The 17,674-nt window shown below is 42.7% G+C and overlaps 1 protein-coding gene across 6 annotated transcripts; it reads left to right on the forward strand.

Annotated features, from left to right (window-relative positions):
- Positions 1 to 82: 82 nt before the first annotated feature.
- On the forward strand, positions 83 to 16,774 carry LOC6507225 (formin-like protein). 6 transcript variants are annotated; one of them, XM_014909614.3, is made up of 10 exons: positions 83 to 257; positions 527 to 1,305; positions 7,314 to 7,397; positions 11,039 to 11,125; positions 11,651 to 13,351; positions 13,415 to 13,628; positions 13,688 to 13,980; positions 14,048 to 14,602; positions 14,663 to 14,782; positions 15,733 to 16,774. In XM_014909614.3, exons 2-10 carry the CDS (start codon positions 1,009 to 1,011, stop codon positions 15,973 to 15,975), a joined length of 3,594 nt encoding a protein of 1,197 aa, XP_014765100.1. In that variant the 5' UTR covers positions 83 to 257; positions 527 to 1,008; the 3' UTR covers positions 15,976 to 16,774. The 6 variants fall into 6 exon arrangements, with proteins under 6 accessions (XP_014765100.1, XP_032310264.1, XP_014765101.1 ...); XM_032454373.2 differs by having other exon boundaries at positions 83 to 1,305; positions 15,763 to 16,774; XM_014909615.3 differs by having other exon boundaries at positions 83 to 1,305; positions 11,678 to 13,351.
- Positions 16,775 to 17,674: the final 900 nt, after the last annotated feature.

The raw sequence follows: 17,674 nt of genomic DNA on the forward strand, positions 1-17,674 counted from the left end.
ACGGTTAAGCAGAGGTAGTGGGGCCAAGCATATTTTTAACGGAAACATCCATCAAACGCATGTATGTTTACATCGAGGTAATTCCACATACATTCGGACCTGGTCACACTGAGTTTGAAATTTTTGAGAGGAGGACGTTGCGCGGTCGGTCGGCAAAAAGTGCATTAAGCTGCATTTAATATTTAACCCTCGGACTCGTACTCCTCCCAAGTCGGATAATAGAATTAAGTTATATGCGAGAGTTGCTCGTCCGACCAGTGAGCAGAGTATTCCAGCCGGTTAACTGGCCCGAAAGCGGAACAAAGCCGAAAGAGGCGTCGCCTGCCGCAGGAGCCTTTCATCCAAATCCGGCTTTGTCTGTGTTTTTGTGGCTGCATTGGTGTGCGTGCGCTCGCGTGTGTGTGTGTGTGTGTGAGAGAGTGTATTTGTTCAGCAGCTCTGTCTCCGCTGCAGCAGCAGCAGCACTAACAACAACAACAGCAACAGCTCTAAAAAAAACTGTGTTTTTATTTTTTATTTTGCTTAGATTGTCAGAAAAAAGTAAATTAAATTTTCAAAATTTGAACACAGCAGTTTTAACTCTTTCCAACTTACAAAAAAAAAATAACGGGCCCCCAGCCAAAAGTCATTCTCGATTTGCCAATTGTGTGTATTTTAAATTCGCCCGACGCCCGTCACCCGTCGCCCCTCCAATCTCCACCCCCCCCAAAACCAGGAAGGCCAACGGACCAGGAAGTAACCAGGAAGGAGTAGAGGTGCCACAAAGACACACACACAAAAGGCAGAAAACCAGCCGCTTTGGATATCTTCAACGGAATCAAAGAGCAACTTTCAAGTTGCCCCGAACGCACCCGCGTCCTCTGCCGAACTGTATGGGGGACCCTGTCGCTGTCCCTTAGCACAGCCCTCCAAGCGGCTAGCATCGAGGACGCCCGCGGAGATCCCGATCCGGGCGGAGGAGGCCCAGGCGGCGGCGGCGGTGGCGGCTCCGGTCGCTTTGCCACCATAATGGGTGCTGTCAAGTCGCGTCCCATCACCAGCGCCGATGTGGATACCGATGCGGATCATCCCCATCCCCATTCCCATTCCCAGAACCTACACTCGTCGATGCTGCGGAATGGACATCATCAGCACAATAATGGTGGCCATTCGGCCTCCAGTGGTACTCTGCAGAAGCAGGATCTGCGCTATGACATCGGCTGCAGTTCCCAGTACCAGCATGTCCGGCAGCCGAGCCTCAGGAGCCGGAGCCAGCAGCCCATGCCCACCACGGATGAGCTAGACCGGAGATTTGCTAAAGTTCTGGTGAGTTTGGAGTTGGAGTGTCTTGATGGCTAAACTTTATTTCTTTTTTTTAAAACAGGAATTAGTTAAGGAATTTAGTTACTAAGTTTATAATATTTAAGCTAAGATGTTTAGTGTTTAATGTTTAGTTTTTAAGATAAAATATTAATTATGAAAGTGTGGTTCAAGGTGTTGGACAAAAACAGCTTGAAGCTTAATAGGTTTTCAGTTTTTTTTTGGGGCCAGAGACCTTCGATTATAATTTATAATTATAATGATCACAAGATTGATTAATTTTTTATTTTATTTTAGAGATTATAGAGAGTGTTGTCTGTGAAGAGACTCTCTGTAAAGGATTGGCTTCCTGCCCCACTCCTGGTTCCGCCCTCGCATTTGTTGCATGTGATTGATGACCTCATCGTCGGGTGTGCGAGGCGGCGGCGAGTTGTTCGCTTGAATTTTTGTCAGATACTCACACACACACACACACTGGCACACACACTTTTGGCTGTGTGCGTGTGTATCTTTCAGTTTGTATCTGCGCCTCTCCCCGGCTCGGTTCTGTTCTGTTTCCATACAATTCTCTGCCTCCGACTTCCACTCCCTGCTCCACTCCACAAACTCCCCTTGCAGGCACACTGGTTCTAAAATATGGAAATTATTTTAAAAATATATCCTGTACTTTAAGCCTCTCTTGAAGATATTATTTTTATTTTTTAATAATTGTATCTTATTTTTTGGAAAATTATTTAAAAATATTGTGTTTTGGAACCACTGTTCTTGGGGCGTGTGCTTGTCATCTCGCTAGACAATTTCTTATTTTTTTTTATTCCCCGAACAAGACCGCATAATTAAGATTTTATGACTTAAAAAAAATAAAAAAAATATTTGCCAAAAAATCTAAAAAAAAATCTAAAAAAAATCAAATAAAAGTAAGAATGAAACAAGAAAAGCTCTTAGCTCTCAGAACTTCTGGTTTGCCGGTCATGGAACCGCAAAAAAAAAAGTGACTCTGACCCACAGCCGCGATTTGGATCGCTTCCCCCCTCCCTCACCACTGTCCACTCCCCTAATCCTCCCCAGAAACCCCTCCAATTCGACATGCTAATGGCAATTAAAGCAAATTGATCAATGATATCCCTCTCTCTCTCGCACTCGTTGCTGACTCATGGCCCGCTGGCGGTGCTGGCTCTCCCTCGCACCTCGCACTTCGCTCCAGGGCGACTGCCACGGCCGCTGCTGGACGCCTTCCCCAGATCTCGGCTTATCTCGCCCCAAAGCCGAGCCACCAAAGCGACAAAAACACAAAAAAATCTTTATTTAAATGCGCAGCTCGAGTTCTCAGTTATCGGTCGGTCCGTCGGTCGGCCGGTCTGGCAGTAACTTGAGAAGTGATCCACCACCAAGTGGTTCCTTTTTGGCACTACAGATCTTTTGTTTTGATTCCAAGGCCTCTAGATACTCCCTCAGTCCTACCGATAAGGTATTACAAGAGAATATATTTCATATCTGTAAGATACTTTTCATTTTCAAGTGATTCCTGAAAGAAAGGCTTATATCTCTACTCTTTTTTAATCGATCCAAGGGTACTATCCACTCTGACAGACCTTAGATAATATATCTGGCATCTGGCCGATCCCCTGCTATTTGTTATTTATTTTTTGCCTTCTTTTCGCACTCGGAGTGTGTGTTTTTGGTGTGTTTACCTTTCTGTTGTTGTTATTTTTTCTCGTTTTTGGCTCTCAATGTTTGGTTTGTTTGCCATTTCGGTAGCTGAGACGGGTCTTGGGTCTTGGGTCTGGTACTGGATCTGGTGACCTCGCCCTCGCCCTCGCCCTTGCCTTGTGTCTCCGCTACCATTTGTTGTCCAATTCGTGTTTACCTTAATTTAGTCAAAAGTGCTGTTGCCATTGAAGTGGACTTGCAGTTGCCTTTCGATTCAAAGCAATTGTTATTCTGAATCATTGCTTTTAAAAATAACCAGAGACAAGAGCAAATTTTTCCGCTAATAATTTGCGTTCGGCGTTTGGATCTAATCGGAGGCACTCTCGGTGCAGATGTTTCCGGTTAGGTTACAGCTCTCGAGTTGATTGAACTCTTCCAGAGTGCAGTCTATGAAGGGAAGAAACTGCCAGAGGAAGGTTATAATTAGTTTTTAAAACAATATATTCCTCAGAGCTCTCAGAACAAGGTCAAGTACACAGCTTCTCTTTAATCTTTTATCTGGAATGCAATGCTGTAACTCTTCAGGAGAAACTCTTGTTTGTATTTATTAAATTTTTCCTCATTGTTTACTTTCTTGAAAGTAAAAGCCATACAATGATTGCTTATAAATTGATAAAAATTAAGATTTAATGGCTCTGCTAACGGCATTAACTTTTAAGAGACAGAGAGACTTATCTGTGGTGTGGGTGTGGGTGTCATTATTACCAGTATTAATATGGAGAAAAGACTGAAGACTAACCGCATTTTATCCTCAAAGCCATAGCTTTCTCAGACAGACTTTCACTCGCTTTTAAATCACTAAAGTCGTAGGCCTAGAATCTATATCCCATGCAGGGGCGTGAGTAGCTGCGAAGGGCAAGCCGCCTTTCTTAATGACATTTTCAGTCGTCGGACTGAACAAAACCGCAGGTTAGTCAACCACAACTGTTGTTAATATTGTTAAGCTCTGACAGCTACAACGAGGGGAGATCTATAAGTTTAATATAAAATCTTAAAGAAGTCTTACTGGCCTCTGCCAACTGGCACTGCCTCTGTCGATGCCCCTTTATCTCACTGGCAGGGCAGACATTTGTTTATCTTTGCCTGCCACTTCCTCTGCGGTTTGCAAAAAGCCTCTACTGCAAAAAAAACTGCAAAAAATAGCTCTGAATAATGATAAAAACATAAAAGCATATGGTTTTTTATCCAGAAAATAACGTTCAACGCTAATCGACTATCCGACTCGATGGGAATCTTGCCAGAAACTCAAAGAAAAGCGTTTGTTTTCTTCTAAGATTTTTAGCAAAAAAATCATGTTTTGTGAACAAAGGATTTATTTTTCTTGTTTTTGGCACGTGCATCGGTTGATGTTTGATCTTAAGTTACTTTTCTTAACAAAACAATCAATAAACAAAGAGCTAGGTTCCTGGGAAACGGCAAGTATGTTAGTTCCTTTCACGAAATAGGTTCTTAGGTTGGAATTTTCCTTATAAACATTTTCAACTCTTTATGATCCAATCGTGTTAGTCAGAATCAGAACTAATATATATAAGTGACTCATAAGTTGAGTCACTCGGATGTGTTTAGATTTCAATTCCTATTGATGTGTACACGTTACGCATGAAAATCAATATAAAATAGGCTTCATATGGTCTCTAAATCAGCAATTAATAAAAGGGGGAAGAAGGGATGGTCTACTAATTCAAAAAATAAAATTTCCACTTTGTACAAGCCCTTGTTTTTATCTCTCAGCTATAAAATAATATAATAATTTTGTTTTTCCCCCAAATTGGAGGCTACCCCCAAGTACCCCCAAGGCTTAGTCAGCTCTACAGCTCCCCAAAAAAACACAAAAACATGAAACAAATTTAAAATGCGTATCCGGTGTGACGGTCAAGTCAAGTCATTCATTATGTATATCCATATAGCCCTCCATATATAGCCCACCATATAGTAAGTAAGACCCGACTTATATATGACTTTTGGAGTAAAAGTAGTGCGCACTGAGCCTGCCATGCCTTGGCATAAGTATTCCCAGAGAGAGCCCTCGTCTTTGTCACCTTGTTTATGATGCTCGCTTTTTTATGCCCATTTTATTTGCTTATTTACTGATTTACTTACATATTTATTGTTTTTATTGTTTTGTTATTATGAAAAGCGCGTCGAGGCAAATCACTCCGGCTGATGATGATGGGTTCAGACCGTAACGGACAATGGACTGGGGAGTGGGAGTGGAGATGAGTAGAGTAGAGTGGTGTGGCAGGGAGTGGGTAAAGTTTGTAAAAGCTTCGCCCAAAGGGAGAAGCTTGAGGCCAAGTGGGACTCACCCATAACATTACAATTAATTAATCAATAAATTTTGCAATTATTCTCGCATTTATTGCCCAGGCCTGGGAAGTATTACGTCTGTAAGACTACATATATTTCGCACTGAGCACGTTCTCATACAAAAAATACAACAAGTCCCACAATTGGTGATAATTTTAATAATTTTTTAGCTTAATTAACACTCGGGAAACTGTGAAAATTCATGTTAATTCTCACATTAAGAGGAATGGGAAGAAAACTGACTAGAGAGATTCTGAAATAGGATTTTCTGGAATAAAGTAATTTAACAAATTGATGAGCAATTGTGTTCCCAATAACTGTTGGTTCATGTTGCACTCTTTTTGGTCCCTCGAACCTCTCGAACACACCCTCTTCCTGCTCACGTGTGCTGGGTAGTGGTCTAATTAGAACTCCCGACTGCAGCTGCACCCAGGCGAGCAAGCCAGGCGAAATAAACTGGAATTGGAAAATCTAAATTGAAGTCACGTAAGCATATTTGCCGATTTCATTATGGTGCATTCCTCCCTCCCGTTAAACGCTACACTTGACCACTTCACACTTTCTGGGTTTGTTTGGCCCGTTGGGGTCACTGAGCTGCCAAAGATGCCAAGATAGGTGCGACAAGTGCTCCATTTTTCATATATTTCAGGATTTCCATATGTGGCTTAAGAGGACTTCTATATCTTTGCCAGTTTTAATTCGATTTATAAAGGGAATACCTTAAAAGATTTGTGGATCGATTCTCTTTCGATCTGCATCAAAATCGGAAAACAAAATATTCGATCTATATTTTTTCAATTTTTTTGTGGGCGAACCTCTTGGGAAGTCCAGGATGAACATATATGGCCCTAAGCTATGTCTCTATCTTTGCCAATTTTACCCGATTCCTGCACGGAATATCTTAAAAGACTTGTGGATCAATTCTCCATAAATCTGCGTTAAAATCTAAAAACAAAATTTTCCATCTATATTTTTTAATTTTTTGTGGGGGAATCTTGGATTCCTTGTGGAATCTTGGACTTTCATATCAAGTTCCAAACCATGTCCATATCTTTGGCAATTCTCATCCGATCTTTGCAAGGACTACCTTAAAAGATTCGTAGATCGATTCTTCATAAATCTGCATTAAAATCTGGGAACAAAATATTTTTTAGATTTTTTGTACATTTTTCTGGAGAGTCCCCTTCAAAAATTTATAAAAAGGCATAGAGGGGGGAGGCCCCTCTAATTTATAGAGGCCCCTAGCCAAGGTTATATCTTTGGCAATATTTATCCGATTCTTGAACGGAACACCTTAAAAGAATCATGGATCGATTCTCCACAAATCTACATAAAAATCTGGCAATGCAATTTTTGATCGATATTTTTCCATTTTTTCTGGGGGAACCCCTTTGAGAAGTACATAATGTTCGCATATGGCCCCAAACCATGTTGATATCTTTGGGGATTTTTATCCGATTCTTAAAAGGAATACACATAACGAATCGTAGATCGATTTTCCACTAAACTGCATTAGAATCTATCCTTTTTGGTCCATGTGGTCCATGTAGCCCTGGCTGTGGCTCCACTGTAGGTGGATTTTTCCTTTCTTGTTGGCAGTCGCATTACGAGGAAAAGAGCGTGACTGTGTCGCCTCTATGAATAATAGACTTCCCTTATGGCTGGCTTTCTTTGTGGCTTAATGACGCCTCCCAGTGATCTCATGATCGCCCATCAGCAGCAGCAGTAGCAGCTGGGGTAATCCAATATTTGCATGTACATGAGGCAAAAAGTGTTCCGGTAAAATATCTCAAGAGATGCAAGACTGGATACCTTAATGGGCCATAATGCGGAGTGTGCTTGTGGCTTAATGGCCTTTCCAATTGGCTGAGTAGCATTTGGAGGCTTTATCCATCTGATAATCAGTTTATACGAATATATAATAGCTCTGCGCACAAATATCGCTCCATTTAAGCATCAACACTTACGATTTCTTCTGTATTTTTTCTGTATTTCAGGCTTCGATGGACCTGCCACCGGATAAGGCAAAATTGTTGCGGAACTACGATGATGAGAAGAAGTGGGACATGATTTGCGATCAAGTAAGTAGTCAGGCCTACTAACTGTCACTCGTTTTTGTTTCCCATTCAGATAAGCAATTATAATGGCTATTTTATGGATCCCTTATATAATGCAAAAAAAAAAAAAAAAAAACCACCATTCATATCTCAACTGGAACTTCCTGTGGTTATATTTTTATTATATTTTTTTAAGTTCCCCCAGCTTGGCACTTTGGAATCTCTCTGGGGGTTAGTGGGGGGCACCAAGTCGAGGGGGCACCTTGAACGCTGACCTTTAGGCTGCACTGCCGCCGAGTGGAGTCTGGTGGCCACTCTAATTAAACTATTCCAAATGGCTTTGCGCAATCGGGCTCGGAACCAGAGCTCGGAATGCCAAAGGCGTTTATGCGTTGAGCAACTTTACGAAATTCTCCATCAATTAACTGCCAAGTGGGCCTACTACTCAGTCCAGTTACTGAAATAAAAACTAGAGATATAACTAAGATTAAATGTTAAGGTTATCATATTATCTTATAAGATACAGGCCTCACAGTCTGTCATAATAATATATGGTTTCTTTAAGCTAGTATTTTATTTTAAATATTTTAAGCTTAAATATTTCGCATTGTTTTCAAGCAATGATTGCTGGAACTGACATAAATAAATTGTAGGACATGTGTTTAAATATATACATACGCCGTATATCTCTCTGGCCAGATAGATAATTGAGGTACTTATATACCTCGACTTTGTCAATCATTATGCAGTGCGTGCTGTTTTGTCGCTTTTGGTTTTTTGATCTTTTTTTTCAGCTACACCACTTACTCCAGTGTTTAATGATTTAAATTCGCTGACTGAATCCGAAAAACTGGCGAATGGCTTTAGAATTGGGCACTAAATTGTACGAATATTTATTTGTCAGAGTGTCCGTGTCCGTGTGTCGACAAATCTAGATCGCGTGTTTGAGCTTCTTTTTTTTATTTTTATTTTATTTTTTTTTTATGGATTATGACGAAACTATTAACGTGCTCGCCAGAGCGTGCCCCTTTTGGTGGATTCTATCTATATGTCCATCCATCCAACTATCTATCCATCCATCGGTCTTGTAACTGGGTCACTGAATTTTCAAAAGCTGCAGCACCTACATATGTAGAAAAAAATAATAATAACAACGGAAGACAACAGTAACGAAAAAGCATAATATATTCGCCATCGGCATTTTGGTGGAGTAAAAAAAAAACAACAAAAAAATGACAAAAAAAACAAAGAAAGGAATGTTCAACACTCTCTCAAAGCCTGAGACTTGCCTCAAACAATTTCTGCCATACGATAAAGTATCATAAACACCCAAACACGGCTCCGACTTGTTGTTCTTACGACTATTGTTGTTGTCCACGTCCACGTCCACATCCACGTCCACGTCCAAGTCGTCGTCATCGCCGGTTCCTTAACCGCCTGCATGCCTGCAGCCCAGACCTGTTTTCCATAATTCAGGCCCCATCGCACAGTGGGCTATAACAGGGAAAATATTTACAAAATTTATCTTTCAAGTTATATGCCTTAGAGCTCAAGAACCTCTAGAGTCCAGACCCTTTAGATCTGAAACTAAAACTTTAAAAGGTAGTAGTTTTTATAAATCCATTATTTTAGAACTATTTAGGACTAATATTATAAGGATTTGTTAAAGAAAAGTGTAATTATTTTAAAATCCAGTCCTAAAACTAACTAATTATATCATATTTCCAAAAATATTTAAAAGAAAATATGCCTTAGACCTCAAGAACCTCTAGAGTCTAGACTCTAGACCTCTTAGATCTAAAACTGAAACCTTAAAAGATAGTAATTTTTATAAAACCATTATTTTATAACTATTTATAACTAATATTATAATTATTTCTCCAAGAGAAGTATAATTATTTTAACATCTGACCATAAAACTAACTAATAAGAGAATATATCTCAAAATATTTAAAAAGAAAAGTTTTTTTTTTCACCATTTCCAACTTATAATAAAACAATTTTTGTGTTATTGAGGATGTGGAGGCCACAGTTCCTCTCAAAACTCGGTCTAGTCATGGAAATGAATGAAAACTCAGCCCACTGACAGAGCTAGCGGACAGAAAGGCGGACAGACGGACAGGCGGACGGACAGGTCCGGTGATGATGGTGGAGGAGGCGAACCTAGCCACTCGAGGACGACTCCTCGACTCGACTCTACTCGTCGTCGACTGGGCTTGAGTGGATTGAAGTGAAGTGGAGTGAAGCCAATCCCCAATCCTCCCAAGCCTTCCTGTCTCTCTCTCTCTCTCTCCGGTCGTGCTCACAGTGACAAAATGCAAATTATTATGACGGCGATAAATTGCAGTTTTTAATCGTTGGAGCGGCAGCGGCAGCGGCAGCGGCTTACATATCTCCACAAATACATATATATATGTAGGAATATCTATAGCCACTGGGATGGTGTTGCATGTTGATGTCGGCTTACTACGGACTAGGAAAAAGAATCAAACTGGTTTCCCTCACTCTCTGGATGCAGTTGGGAGCCCCAAAACCGAAACCCACACATAGTTTCTGTTGTAGTCATGCGTTGGTTGTTGGTTGTTGGCTGTTGGCTGTTGTGCTTTTTGGTGGCATAGTTAAACAAAATAGACAAAAAGCCTTAAAAAACAGCCGCCAAACCAGAGGCCAGAGACTAGAGACCAGAGACATAGCCCAAAACAAGTATACCACGCTTCATGCTTCAAAATGTTTAAAGTTAGGCAAGCGATCGTAGTTTAGTATTTTTCTTGTTTTTCTTTCATTTGGGGGGATTGGGGATTGGGGCTATAATGGCTATAGTGGGGTGTTGGTGGGGGTTGGGGGGGGGGGGGGGGTTACCGTAAACATGCACACAAATATGCAGTTACTGGCGGTTGGGGGCGGGGGAAATAACAACAAAATCAACAAAAAAGTAAAAGCCTCTAAGCCGCAGTCTCGGTGTGGTGTTAATGCATGTGTGGCATCTCCCATCCCCCATCCTCCAGCTCCATCTCCAGCTCCATCTCCAGCTCGATCAAAGCCCAGTTCATTGAACAGCGACTTGGGTAACTCCACTGAAGATGGTTTTAATTTCCAATAATTAGTTTTAGATATTCCGAGTTAGGAACCATCCTTATGTGTAATATTACTTACTCGTCCTTATATTATGAAGGGTAAACTTCAGTAACTCCTCTGAATATGGTTTTATGGATGGTTTTCAATTTAATAGTTATTCCGAGTTAGGAACCTTCTACTATTCCTCTTTATATCATTTTTTTCTTATGGATTAGTATAGGAACTAGTAGGAATTAGTATAGGAACCTCCTTCTTAAATATTTAAATAGTAATTTTGAGTTAGGTACCTCCTTATATGTAATATTTCTAGTTCCTTCTCATATTATTCAGAGATATCTTTAGTAACTGCCTTGAAAATGATTTTATTTTATAATAAAATAGTTATTTCGAATTAAGAACCTCCTTCTTATATGATGTACTACCAGTTCCTACTTTTTTTATACAGAATTTTCTTCAAGAGATCCACTGTAGATGGTTTTATTTTCAATTAAACTATATATTACATATTTTATATGTTATGTTACATATTAATAGTAATAGCCTCTCCAAATTATTAATTTCTAATGATTTAATCCGTATTTTTCTTTCAGGAAATGGTGCAGGCCAAAGATCCACCCTCACATTACTTGAGTAAACTGCGAACCTACCTGGATCCGAAGGCATCTCGGAGTCATCGGGTAAGCTATACCTTCCTGCCGAGCCACTCCCTCATCTGTAGCTTCCTGTAGTTGAAAATGTAGTTTGGTTTCTGGTTGTCCCAATAACTAAAAACAAGCAAAAGAATATTTGAAATTGAAACCTTAAACTCTCTAACCAACTATTTGGGCCAGAGCTCCTATCTTAAAAAAGGATTAAGTGAATAACCTTAACTGAAATCGAAATCTGTTGTTCCGATATTAATGTGTAAATTTCACTTCTCTACTCACAACACTGACAACACGCCACGATCCACCTCCACCTTCACCTTCACATCCACGATCCATCATGAAACCTCCAACTACCATCCTACAATCCACCCACCCACTACTCTCTCTCTCTTCTCCACTCCTGTTTCTTCTCTTTTTATTTGTTTACATCCTGGCACACCTGCACATCCTGGAACTACTCCTGCTGCCGACTCCGAACTCCGCATCCTGTTCCCCCGCACATCCTGTGCCCCCAACTCTGTCACTCTGTCTCTCTTTCTTTTTGTACACCTGCAGCTTTACCTCTTCTACTTTCTTTGTCAGAAGCGGAAAATGGTCGGCGAGTCAACGTCGACGCAGGTGCTCCGGGATCTGGAGATATCCCTGCGCACGAATCACATCGAGTGGGTGAAGGAGTTCCTCGACGACACCAACCAGGGATTGGACGCTCTGGTGGACTATCTCAGCTTCCGGCTGCAGATGATGCGCCACGAACAGCGGCTGCAGGGAGCGTTGTGTGCCTCCGAGGAGCGGCTGAACCTCACGAGCGGCGGCGACGGTGGGGAAATCGTCCTGGGGAATAGTAGTTCCATCAGTCCGGGTGGAGGAGGCGGGGGAGCCCTGGCACATGGTGGGAATGGCCTGGCCAATGGTTCCCTGCTCATGGACTCGCGACACCAGCAACATGGACAGCACTCGCTGTCCTACGGATTCCTGCGACCCGCCCTGCCCGACGCCCTGGACAGTCCCAGCCTGAAGCGGCGATCGCGGCACATCGCCAAGCTGAACATGGGCGCGGCCACCGACGACATCCATGTGTCCATCATGTGCCTGCGCGCCATCATGAACAACAAGTACGGCTTCAACATGGTCATCCAGCATAGGGAGGCGATCAACTGCATCGCCCTCAGTCTCATCCACAAGTCGCTGCGGACCAAGGCCCTGGTGCTGGAGCTGCTGGCGGCCATCTGCTTGGTCAAGGGCGGGCACGAGATCATCCTGGGCTCGTTCGACAACTTCAAGGATGTGTGCCAGGAGCAGAGGCGCTTCCAGACCCTCATGGAGTACTTCATGAACTTCGAGGCCTTCAACATCGACTTCATGGTCGCCTGCATGCAGTTTATGAACATTGTGGTCCACTCGGTGGAGGACATGAACTACCGGGTGCATCTGCAGTACGAGTTTACGGCCCTGGGCCTGGACAAGTATCTGGAACGGATTCGACTGACGGAGTCCGAGGAGCTGAAGGTGCAGATATCCGCCTATCTGGACAATGTGTTCGATGTGGCTGCCCTGATGGAGGACTCGGAGACGAAGACAGCGGCCCTGGAGCGCGTCCAGGAGCTGGAGGATCAGCTGGAGCGGGAGATCGATCGCAATTCTGAGTTCCTGTACAAGTACGCGGAACTGGAGTCGGAGAACATAACCCTGAAGACGGAGCGCGAGCAGCTAGCGATAGTGCGCCAGAAGCTGGAGGAGGAGCTCACCCTGCTCCAGCGCATGCTGCAGCACAACGAGCAGGAGCTCAAGAAGCGGGACACCCTGCTGCACACCAAGAACCTGGAACTTCAGACTCTAAGTCGCTCCCTGCCGCGTTCCGCCTCCAGTGGCGATGGTTCTCTGGTGAACGGTGGCGGTCTCTTGGCTGGTTCCACCTCAGGAACATCCACCTTGGCGCCGCCTCCACCCCCGCCACCAATGCCCTCCTTGCCCGTGGCATCGGCTGCCCCGCCACCACCACCACCGCCAGCTCCGCCGGCGCCACCGCCGCCACCCATGATGCCCGGGCTGAGTCCGTTGGTCAGTCCCAATGGCAGCATGACCTCGACGGTGCCCTCGCCGCCACATGCCCCGCCCTCGCTCAGCTCGTTCCATCCGCCGCCACCACCGGTAGCCGGCTTCATGCCCGCTCCCGACGGCGCCATGACCATCAAGCGCAAAGTGCCCACCAAATACAAGCTGCCCACCTTGAACTGGATAGCTCTCAAGCCGAACCAGGTGAGCTATCATAAATTACTCTTAAATACCAATCGGAATCTGATTTATTACTCTTTTTTGCAGGTGCGCGGTACGATTTTCAACGAGCTGGACGACGAGAAGATCTTCAAGCAGATCGACTTCAACGAGTTCGAGGAGCGCTTCAAGATCGGCATTGGGGGAGCCCTGCAGAACGGCAGCAGTGGCACGGAGGTGGATGGATCGCTGCAGTCCAGCAAACGCTTCAAAAGGCCCGACAATGTCTCCCTGCTGGAGCACACGAGGTTAAGAAATATTGGTAAGGAACCACATCCTTTCTAATCCATCACCAAGCTAATAAAAAATCCATTTTTGTAGCAATCTCCCGTCGGAAGTTGGGCATGCCCATCGACGATGTCATCGCTGCCATACACAGTCTGGACCTGAAGAAGTTGTCGCTGGAGAACGTCGAGTTGCTGCAGAAGATGGTGCCGACGGATGCCGAGGTCAAGTCATACAAGGAGTACATCATTGAGCGGAAGGACCAGCAGCTGCTCACCGAGGAGGACAAGTTCATGCTGCAGTTGTCGCGCGTGGAGCGAATCTCGTCCAAGCTGGCGATTATGAACTACATGGGCAACTTTGTCGACAGTGTGCATCTCATTAGTCCGGTGGGATATGACAATAGGATCGGGATATCCTTGAAACTATTACTAATTTATGGTTTCCCTTCCACAGCAAGTGCAATCAATAGCCGGAGCTTCAAACTCATTGAAACAATCGCGAAAATTCAAGGCGGTTTTGGAAATAGTTCTGGCCTTTGGCAACTATCTGAATAGCAACAAGCGGGGACCGGCCTACGGCTTCAAGCTGCAGTCGCTGGACACACTCATCGACACGAAATCCACCGACAAACGGTCATCTCTGCTGCACTACATTGTGGCCACCATTCGCGCCAAGTTTCCGGAGTTGTTGAACTTCGAGAGCGAGCTGTACGGCACGGACAAGGCGGCTTCGGTGGCGCTGGAAAATGTGGTTGCCGATGTCCAGGAACTGGACAAGGGCATGGAGTTGGTGCGCAAGGAGGCGGAGCTGCGGGTAAAGGGTGCTCAGACGCACATCCTGCGCGACTTCCTCAACAACAGCGAGGATAAGCTAAAGAAGATCAAGAGCGATCTGCGGCATGCCCAGGATGCCTTCAAGGAGTGTGTGGAGTATTTTGGTGACTCCTCGCGAAACGCCGATGCGGCGGCCTTCTTTGCACTGATCGTTCGCTTCACAAGGGCGTTTAAGGTTGATTAATTAAATAGTTTTAATTTAAATTGTTAATTAATAGTTAAATATTATTTTTAGCAACACGATCAGGAGAACGAACAGCGTCGTAGGCTGGAGCAGGCAGCTGCCCTGGCCGCTTCGAAGAAGGAGAGCGACCAGGTGCTCATGCGCAACAAGGTTAACCAGAAGAAGCAGCAGGTGAGTGGTGGATAGAGACCATGTCTATCCGGAAGCGGAAGCCCCACCATCCGTCACATCCCCTTTTAAAATCGATCACTTTTCTGTTGATATTTCATTGCTCTGGTAACATGTTATGCTTTATTCTGGTCTCGTTTGATTTGATTTAAGCCGCAAATCCATAGCCTGCTCGAGTTTGCCCTGCAGAAGCAGATGCTGCAGCGCATCCAGTCGTAGCATCCACCCATACGCCGGCCACATCCTCAGTCCTAGCACGCTAACCTGGTTCTTTGGTTCTCTCTCACAAAACACAAAACGCACCATCCTCTCGTTCTAATACTCGACTGTGGGGAGAGTTGGGCACGGGGAACTGGAGGTGGTTCCTCCCTCGTCCCACATGCCCCCAAATCCCCAGACCAAAACCAGACCACACAAAAAACCCAACCTAATTATTGCTCAGTGGGTCCGCATGTGACGGGATTAGTTTTGTGTAAAGTTCCCTAGTGTAAGTCGCCTGGCAGGGCTCTACTTGTGTCTCCTCCTAACCCCACTGTATTTGCTCAGACTAATCCTCAGTTGTCGTACCATTTTGTTGCCTAATCCTCGCTAATCCCACTGCTAATCCTCCCATTCAATGTATACTCATGTGTGCTCCATGCCATATAGTTTTGGATTCATGCCAGAAATTGTTGACATTTGAATGAGATTTAAAGATATTCTTTTTAAGATTTTGTTTGTTGTTATTGAATGGCTTAAATGTTAAAATAATTAAATTAAATGTTAAATATTAAATATTAATTTAAAAGAAAAGTAAAATCACGCTTCACCCTTAATAGATAACATCCTAATCATAAGCTTTTTATCCTTTTTTGGTGATGGTTTCATCCTTCTAATGCTAACCTCTTTGTTTTCTCCATCCCTAATCCTCAATTTTGGTTTTGGAATCGCTTTGGAATCGGGATTGCAAACAGTTGCCCTCAACCTGCGCGCTCTCCTTGCAGGACGCCGTCATCAATGAGCTGAAGAGCAAGGCGCACTCGGTCCGGGAGAAGAAGCTGCTGCAGCAGGACGAGGTCTACAATGGAGCTTTGGAGGACATACTGCTGGGCCTGAAGAGTGAGCCGTACCGGCGGGCGGATGCAGTGCGTCGCTCGCAGCGCCGCAGGATCGACAATAACCGCTTGTCGCGGACGCTGGAGGAGATGGATTGCTAATTGGAAAGGAGAGAGGAGAACCGACCACGAGACGACGGGGCAAATATCAAAATTCATGAGGAGAAGGAGCAAACAAATGAGATGAAAAAGTGGTGGATTAGAGAGTTACTGCAATATGTGATTGGGCGATTAAATTGTTTTTTGGACACTGATATACACACACTCGGGAATAACCACCGCACCGAACCGAAACGAACCGAACGAACTAACATTCCCTTCCATAGAAATGTTCGAAAATCGAATTGTTTCGACAAGGATACGGCTTCACAGGTCGCATCCTTAGACACCCCAACACCCAAATGACCTCAATTTCAGCACGAGGATACTTCTAGAGGAAGGGCCTGATAGCACAAGCACTATAATAATAACAACAGCAACAACCTTCTGTGAATCTCGCCTTAAATTTGTGAGACATTTTTTATCGCCAAAATTTTGTTTATAAAAAAAACGCATTTTAATTTGGTTGCTTAGAGCTTAAGTTGAAACTTGAAAATTCGAATGGTGTATTTATCAAATCTTATATTGTTAAATAATGATTTAAACTTTACCCTGTGTACATACAAACATATATACCGTATATATCGAGCTATATATATTCTTAATTTAATTTTGTTATAATTAAGTTTTTTTTAACCAAAATGGAATTAATTGCCGGCTGCATCCCATCCGAGATGGCAAACCCGCATGATTATGGAGTTTTTAATTTGTATTTCGTTTTTCTTTAAGTCATTTAAGTAATGAATTGTATGAGAAGAGCGTACATAAAAATCATTAAACTTTTGTATATTTTTTTCTTAAATTTTATTTTATTTCTTCCAACCCTCACAGCTAGCTTTTAAAAAAATAAAAAATAAAAAGACAAACCGAAAGCGCCAAAATATTGCATGCCAGAATAAAAATCATTTTTAGAATGTTTACACATAAAAACTAAAAACAAAAAAAGACACACATTTTATAAGATTTTATTCAAATTTTTATACCAAGAATATATATATATGAAACTATAAAAACATTAATTCCATTTATACGCCAATTTATTCCCACGAGCCACTAAAAATCGTCGAAGACTGATATGGAGCAGTTTATTAAAAAACGAAAAATCTAAAAAAAAGCTTTTGTAATCTCTTTCGAATAGTGTCTTCTTTATACGCATATATATTTAAATCGTAGATATATATGTTTAAAAATGCAATAACGAATTTAGTTGAACTATAAGCACAGTTTTTGTATTTGTATTTACTTGTAAGTGCCATTGGCATCCTTAAGCATATCCTTTCTAACTTAATAACTTGTCTTTTATTTTTGCCAAAACGAGAAAAATAGCGCAAACTGAAATCAGGATCGCTGCACACGATTAGCACGCTCTGCATTGTTAGTTCTTAATTATTGTGTTATTTAATTTAATAAGAAAGCCAAGCATGGTATACGAGAAACAGAAAAATAGGTAACTATTATATGTATTTAAAACGCCAGTTTTTTGTACCTATTTTACACACATACACAAATACATAGATGGAACACTTGAACTATTTTAAATAAATTATTAATTAACCCAATAAATTAGCCAAAACAATTAAATCTTGTTTTTATTTCAAGTTTTTTAAATATTCAAATCTCTTACGTTGTATTTTAACGTAACGGTTTTACGTAACCAAGTGGCAACTCTGTTAAGGGGGATTTCTTACGTCCTACCTATACA

The sequence above is a fragment of the Drosophila ananassae genome, chromosome 2R (genome assembly GCF_017639315.1).
Source record: "Drosophila ananassae strain 14024-0371.13 chromosome 2R, ASM1763931v2, whole genome shotgun sequence".
NCBI lineage: Eukaryota > Metazoa > Arthropoda > Insecta > Diptera > Drosophilidae > Drosophila > Drosophila ananassae.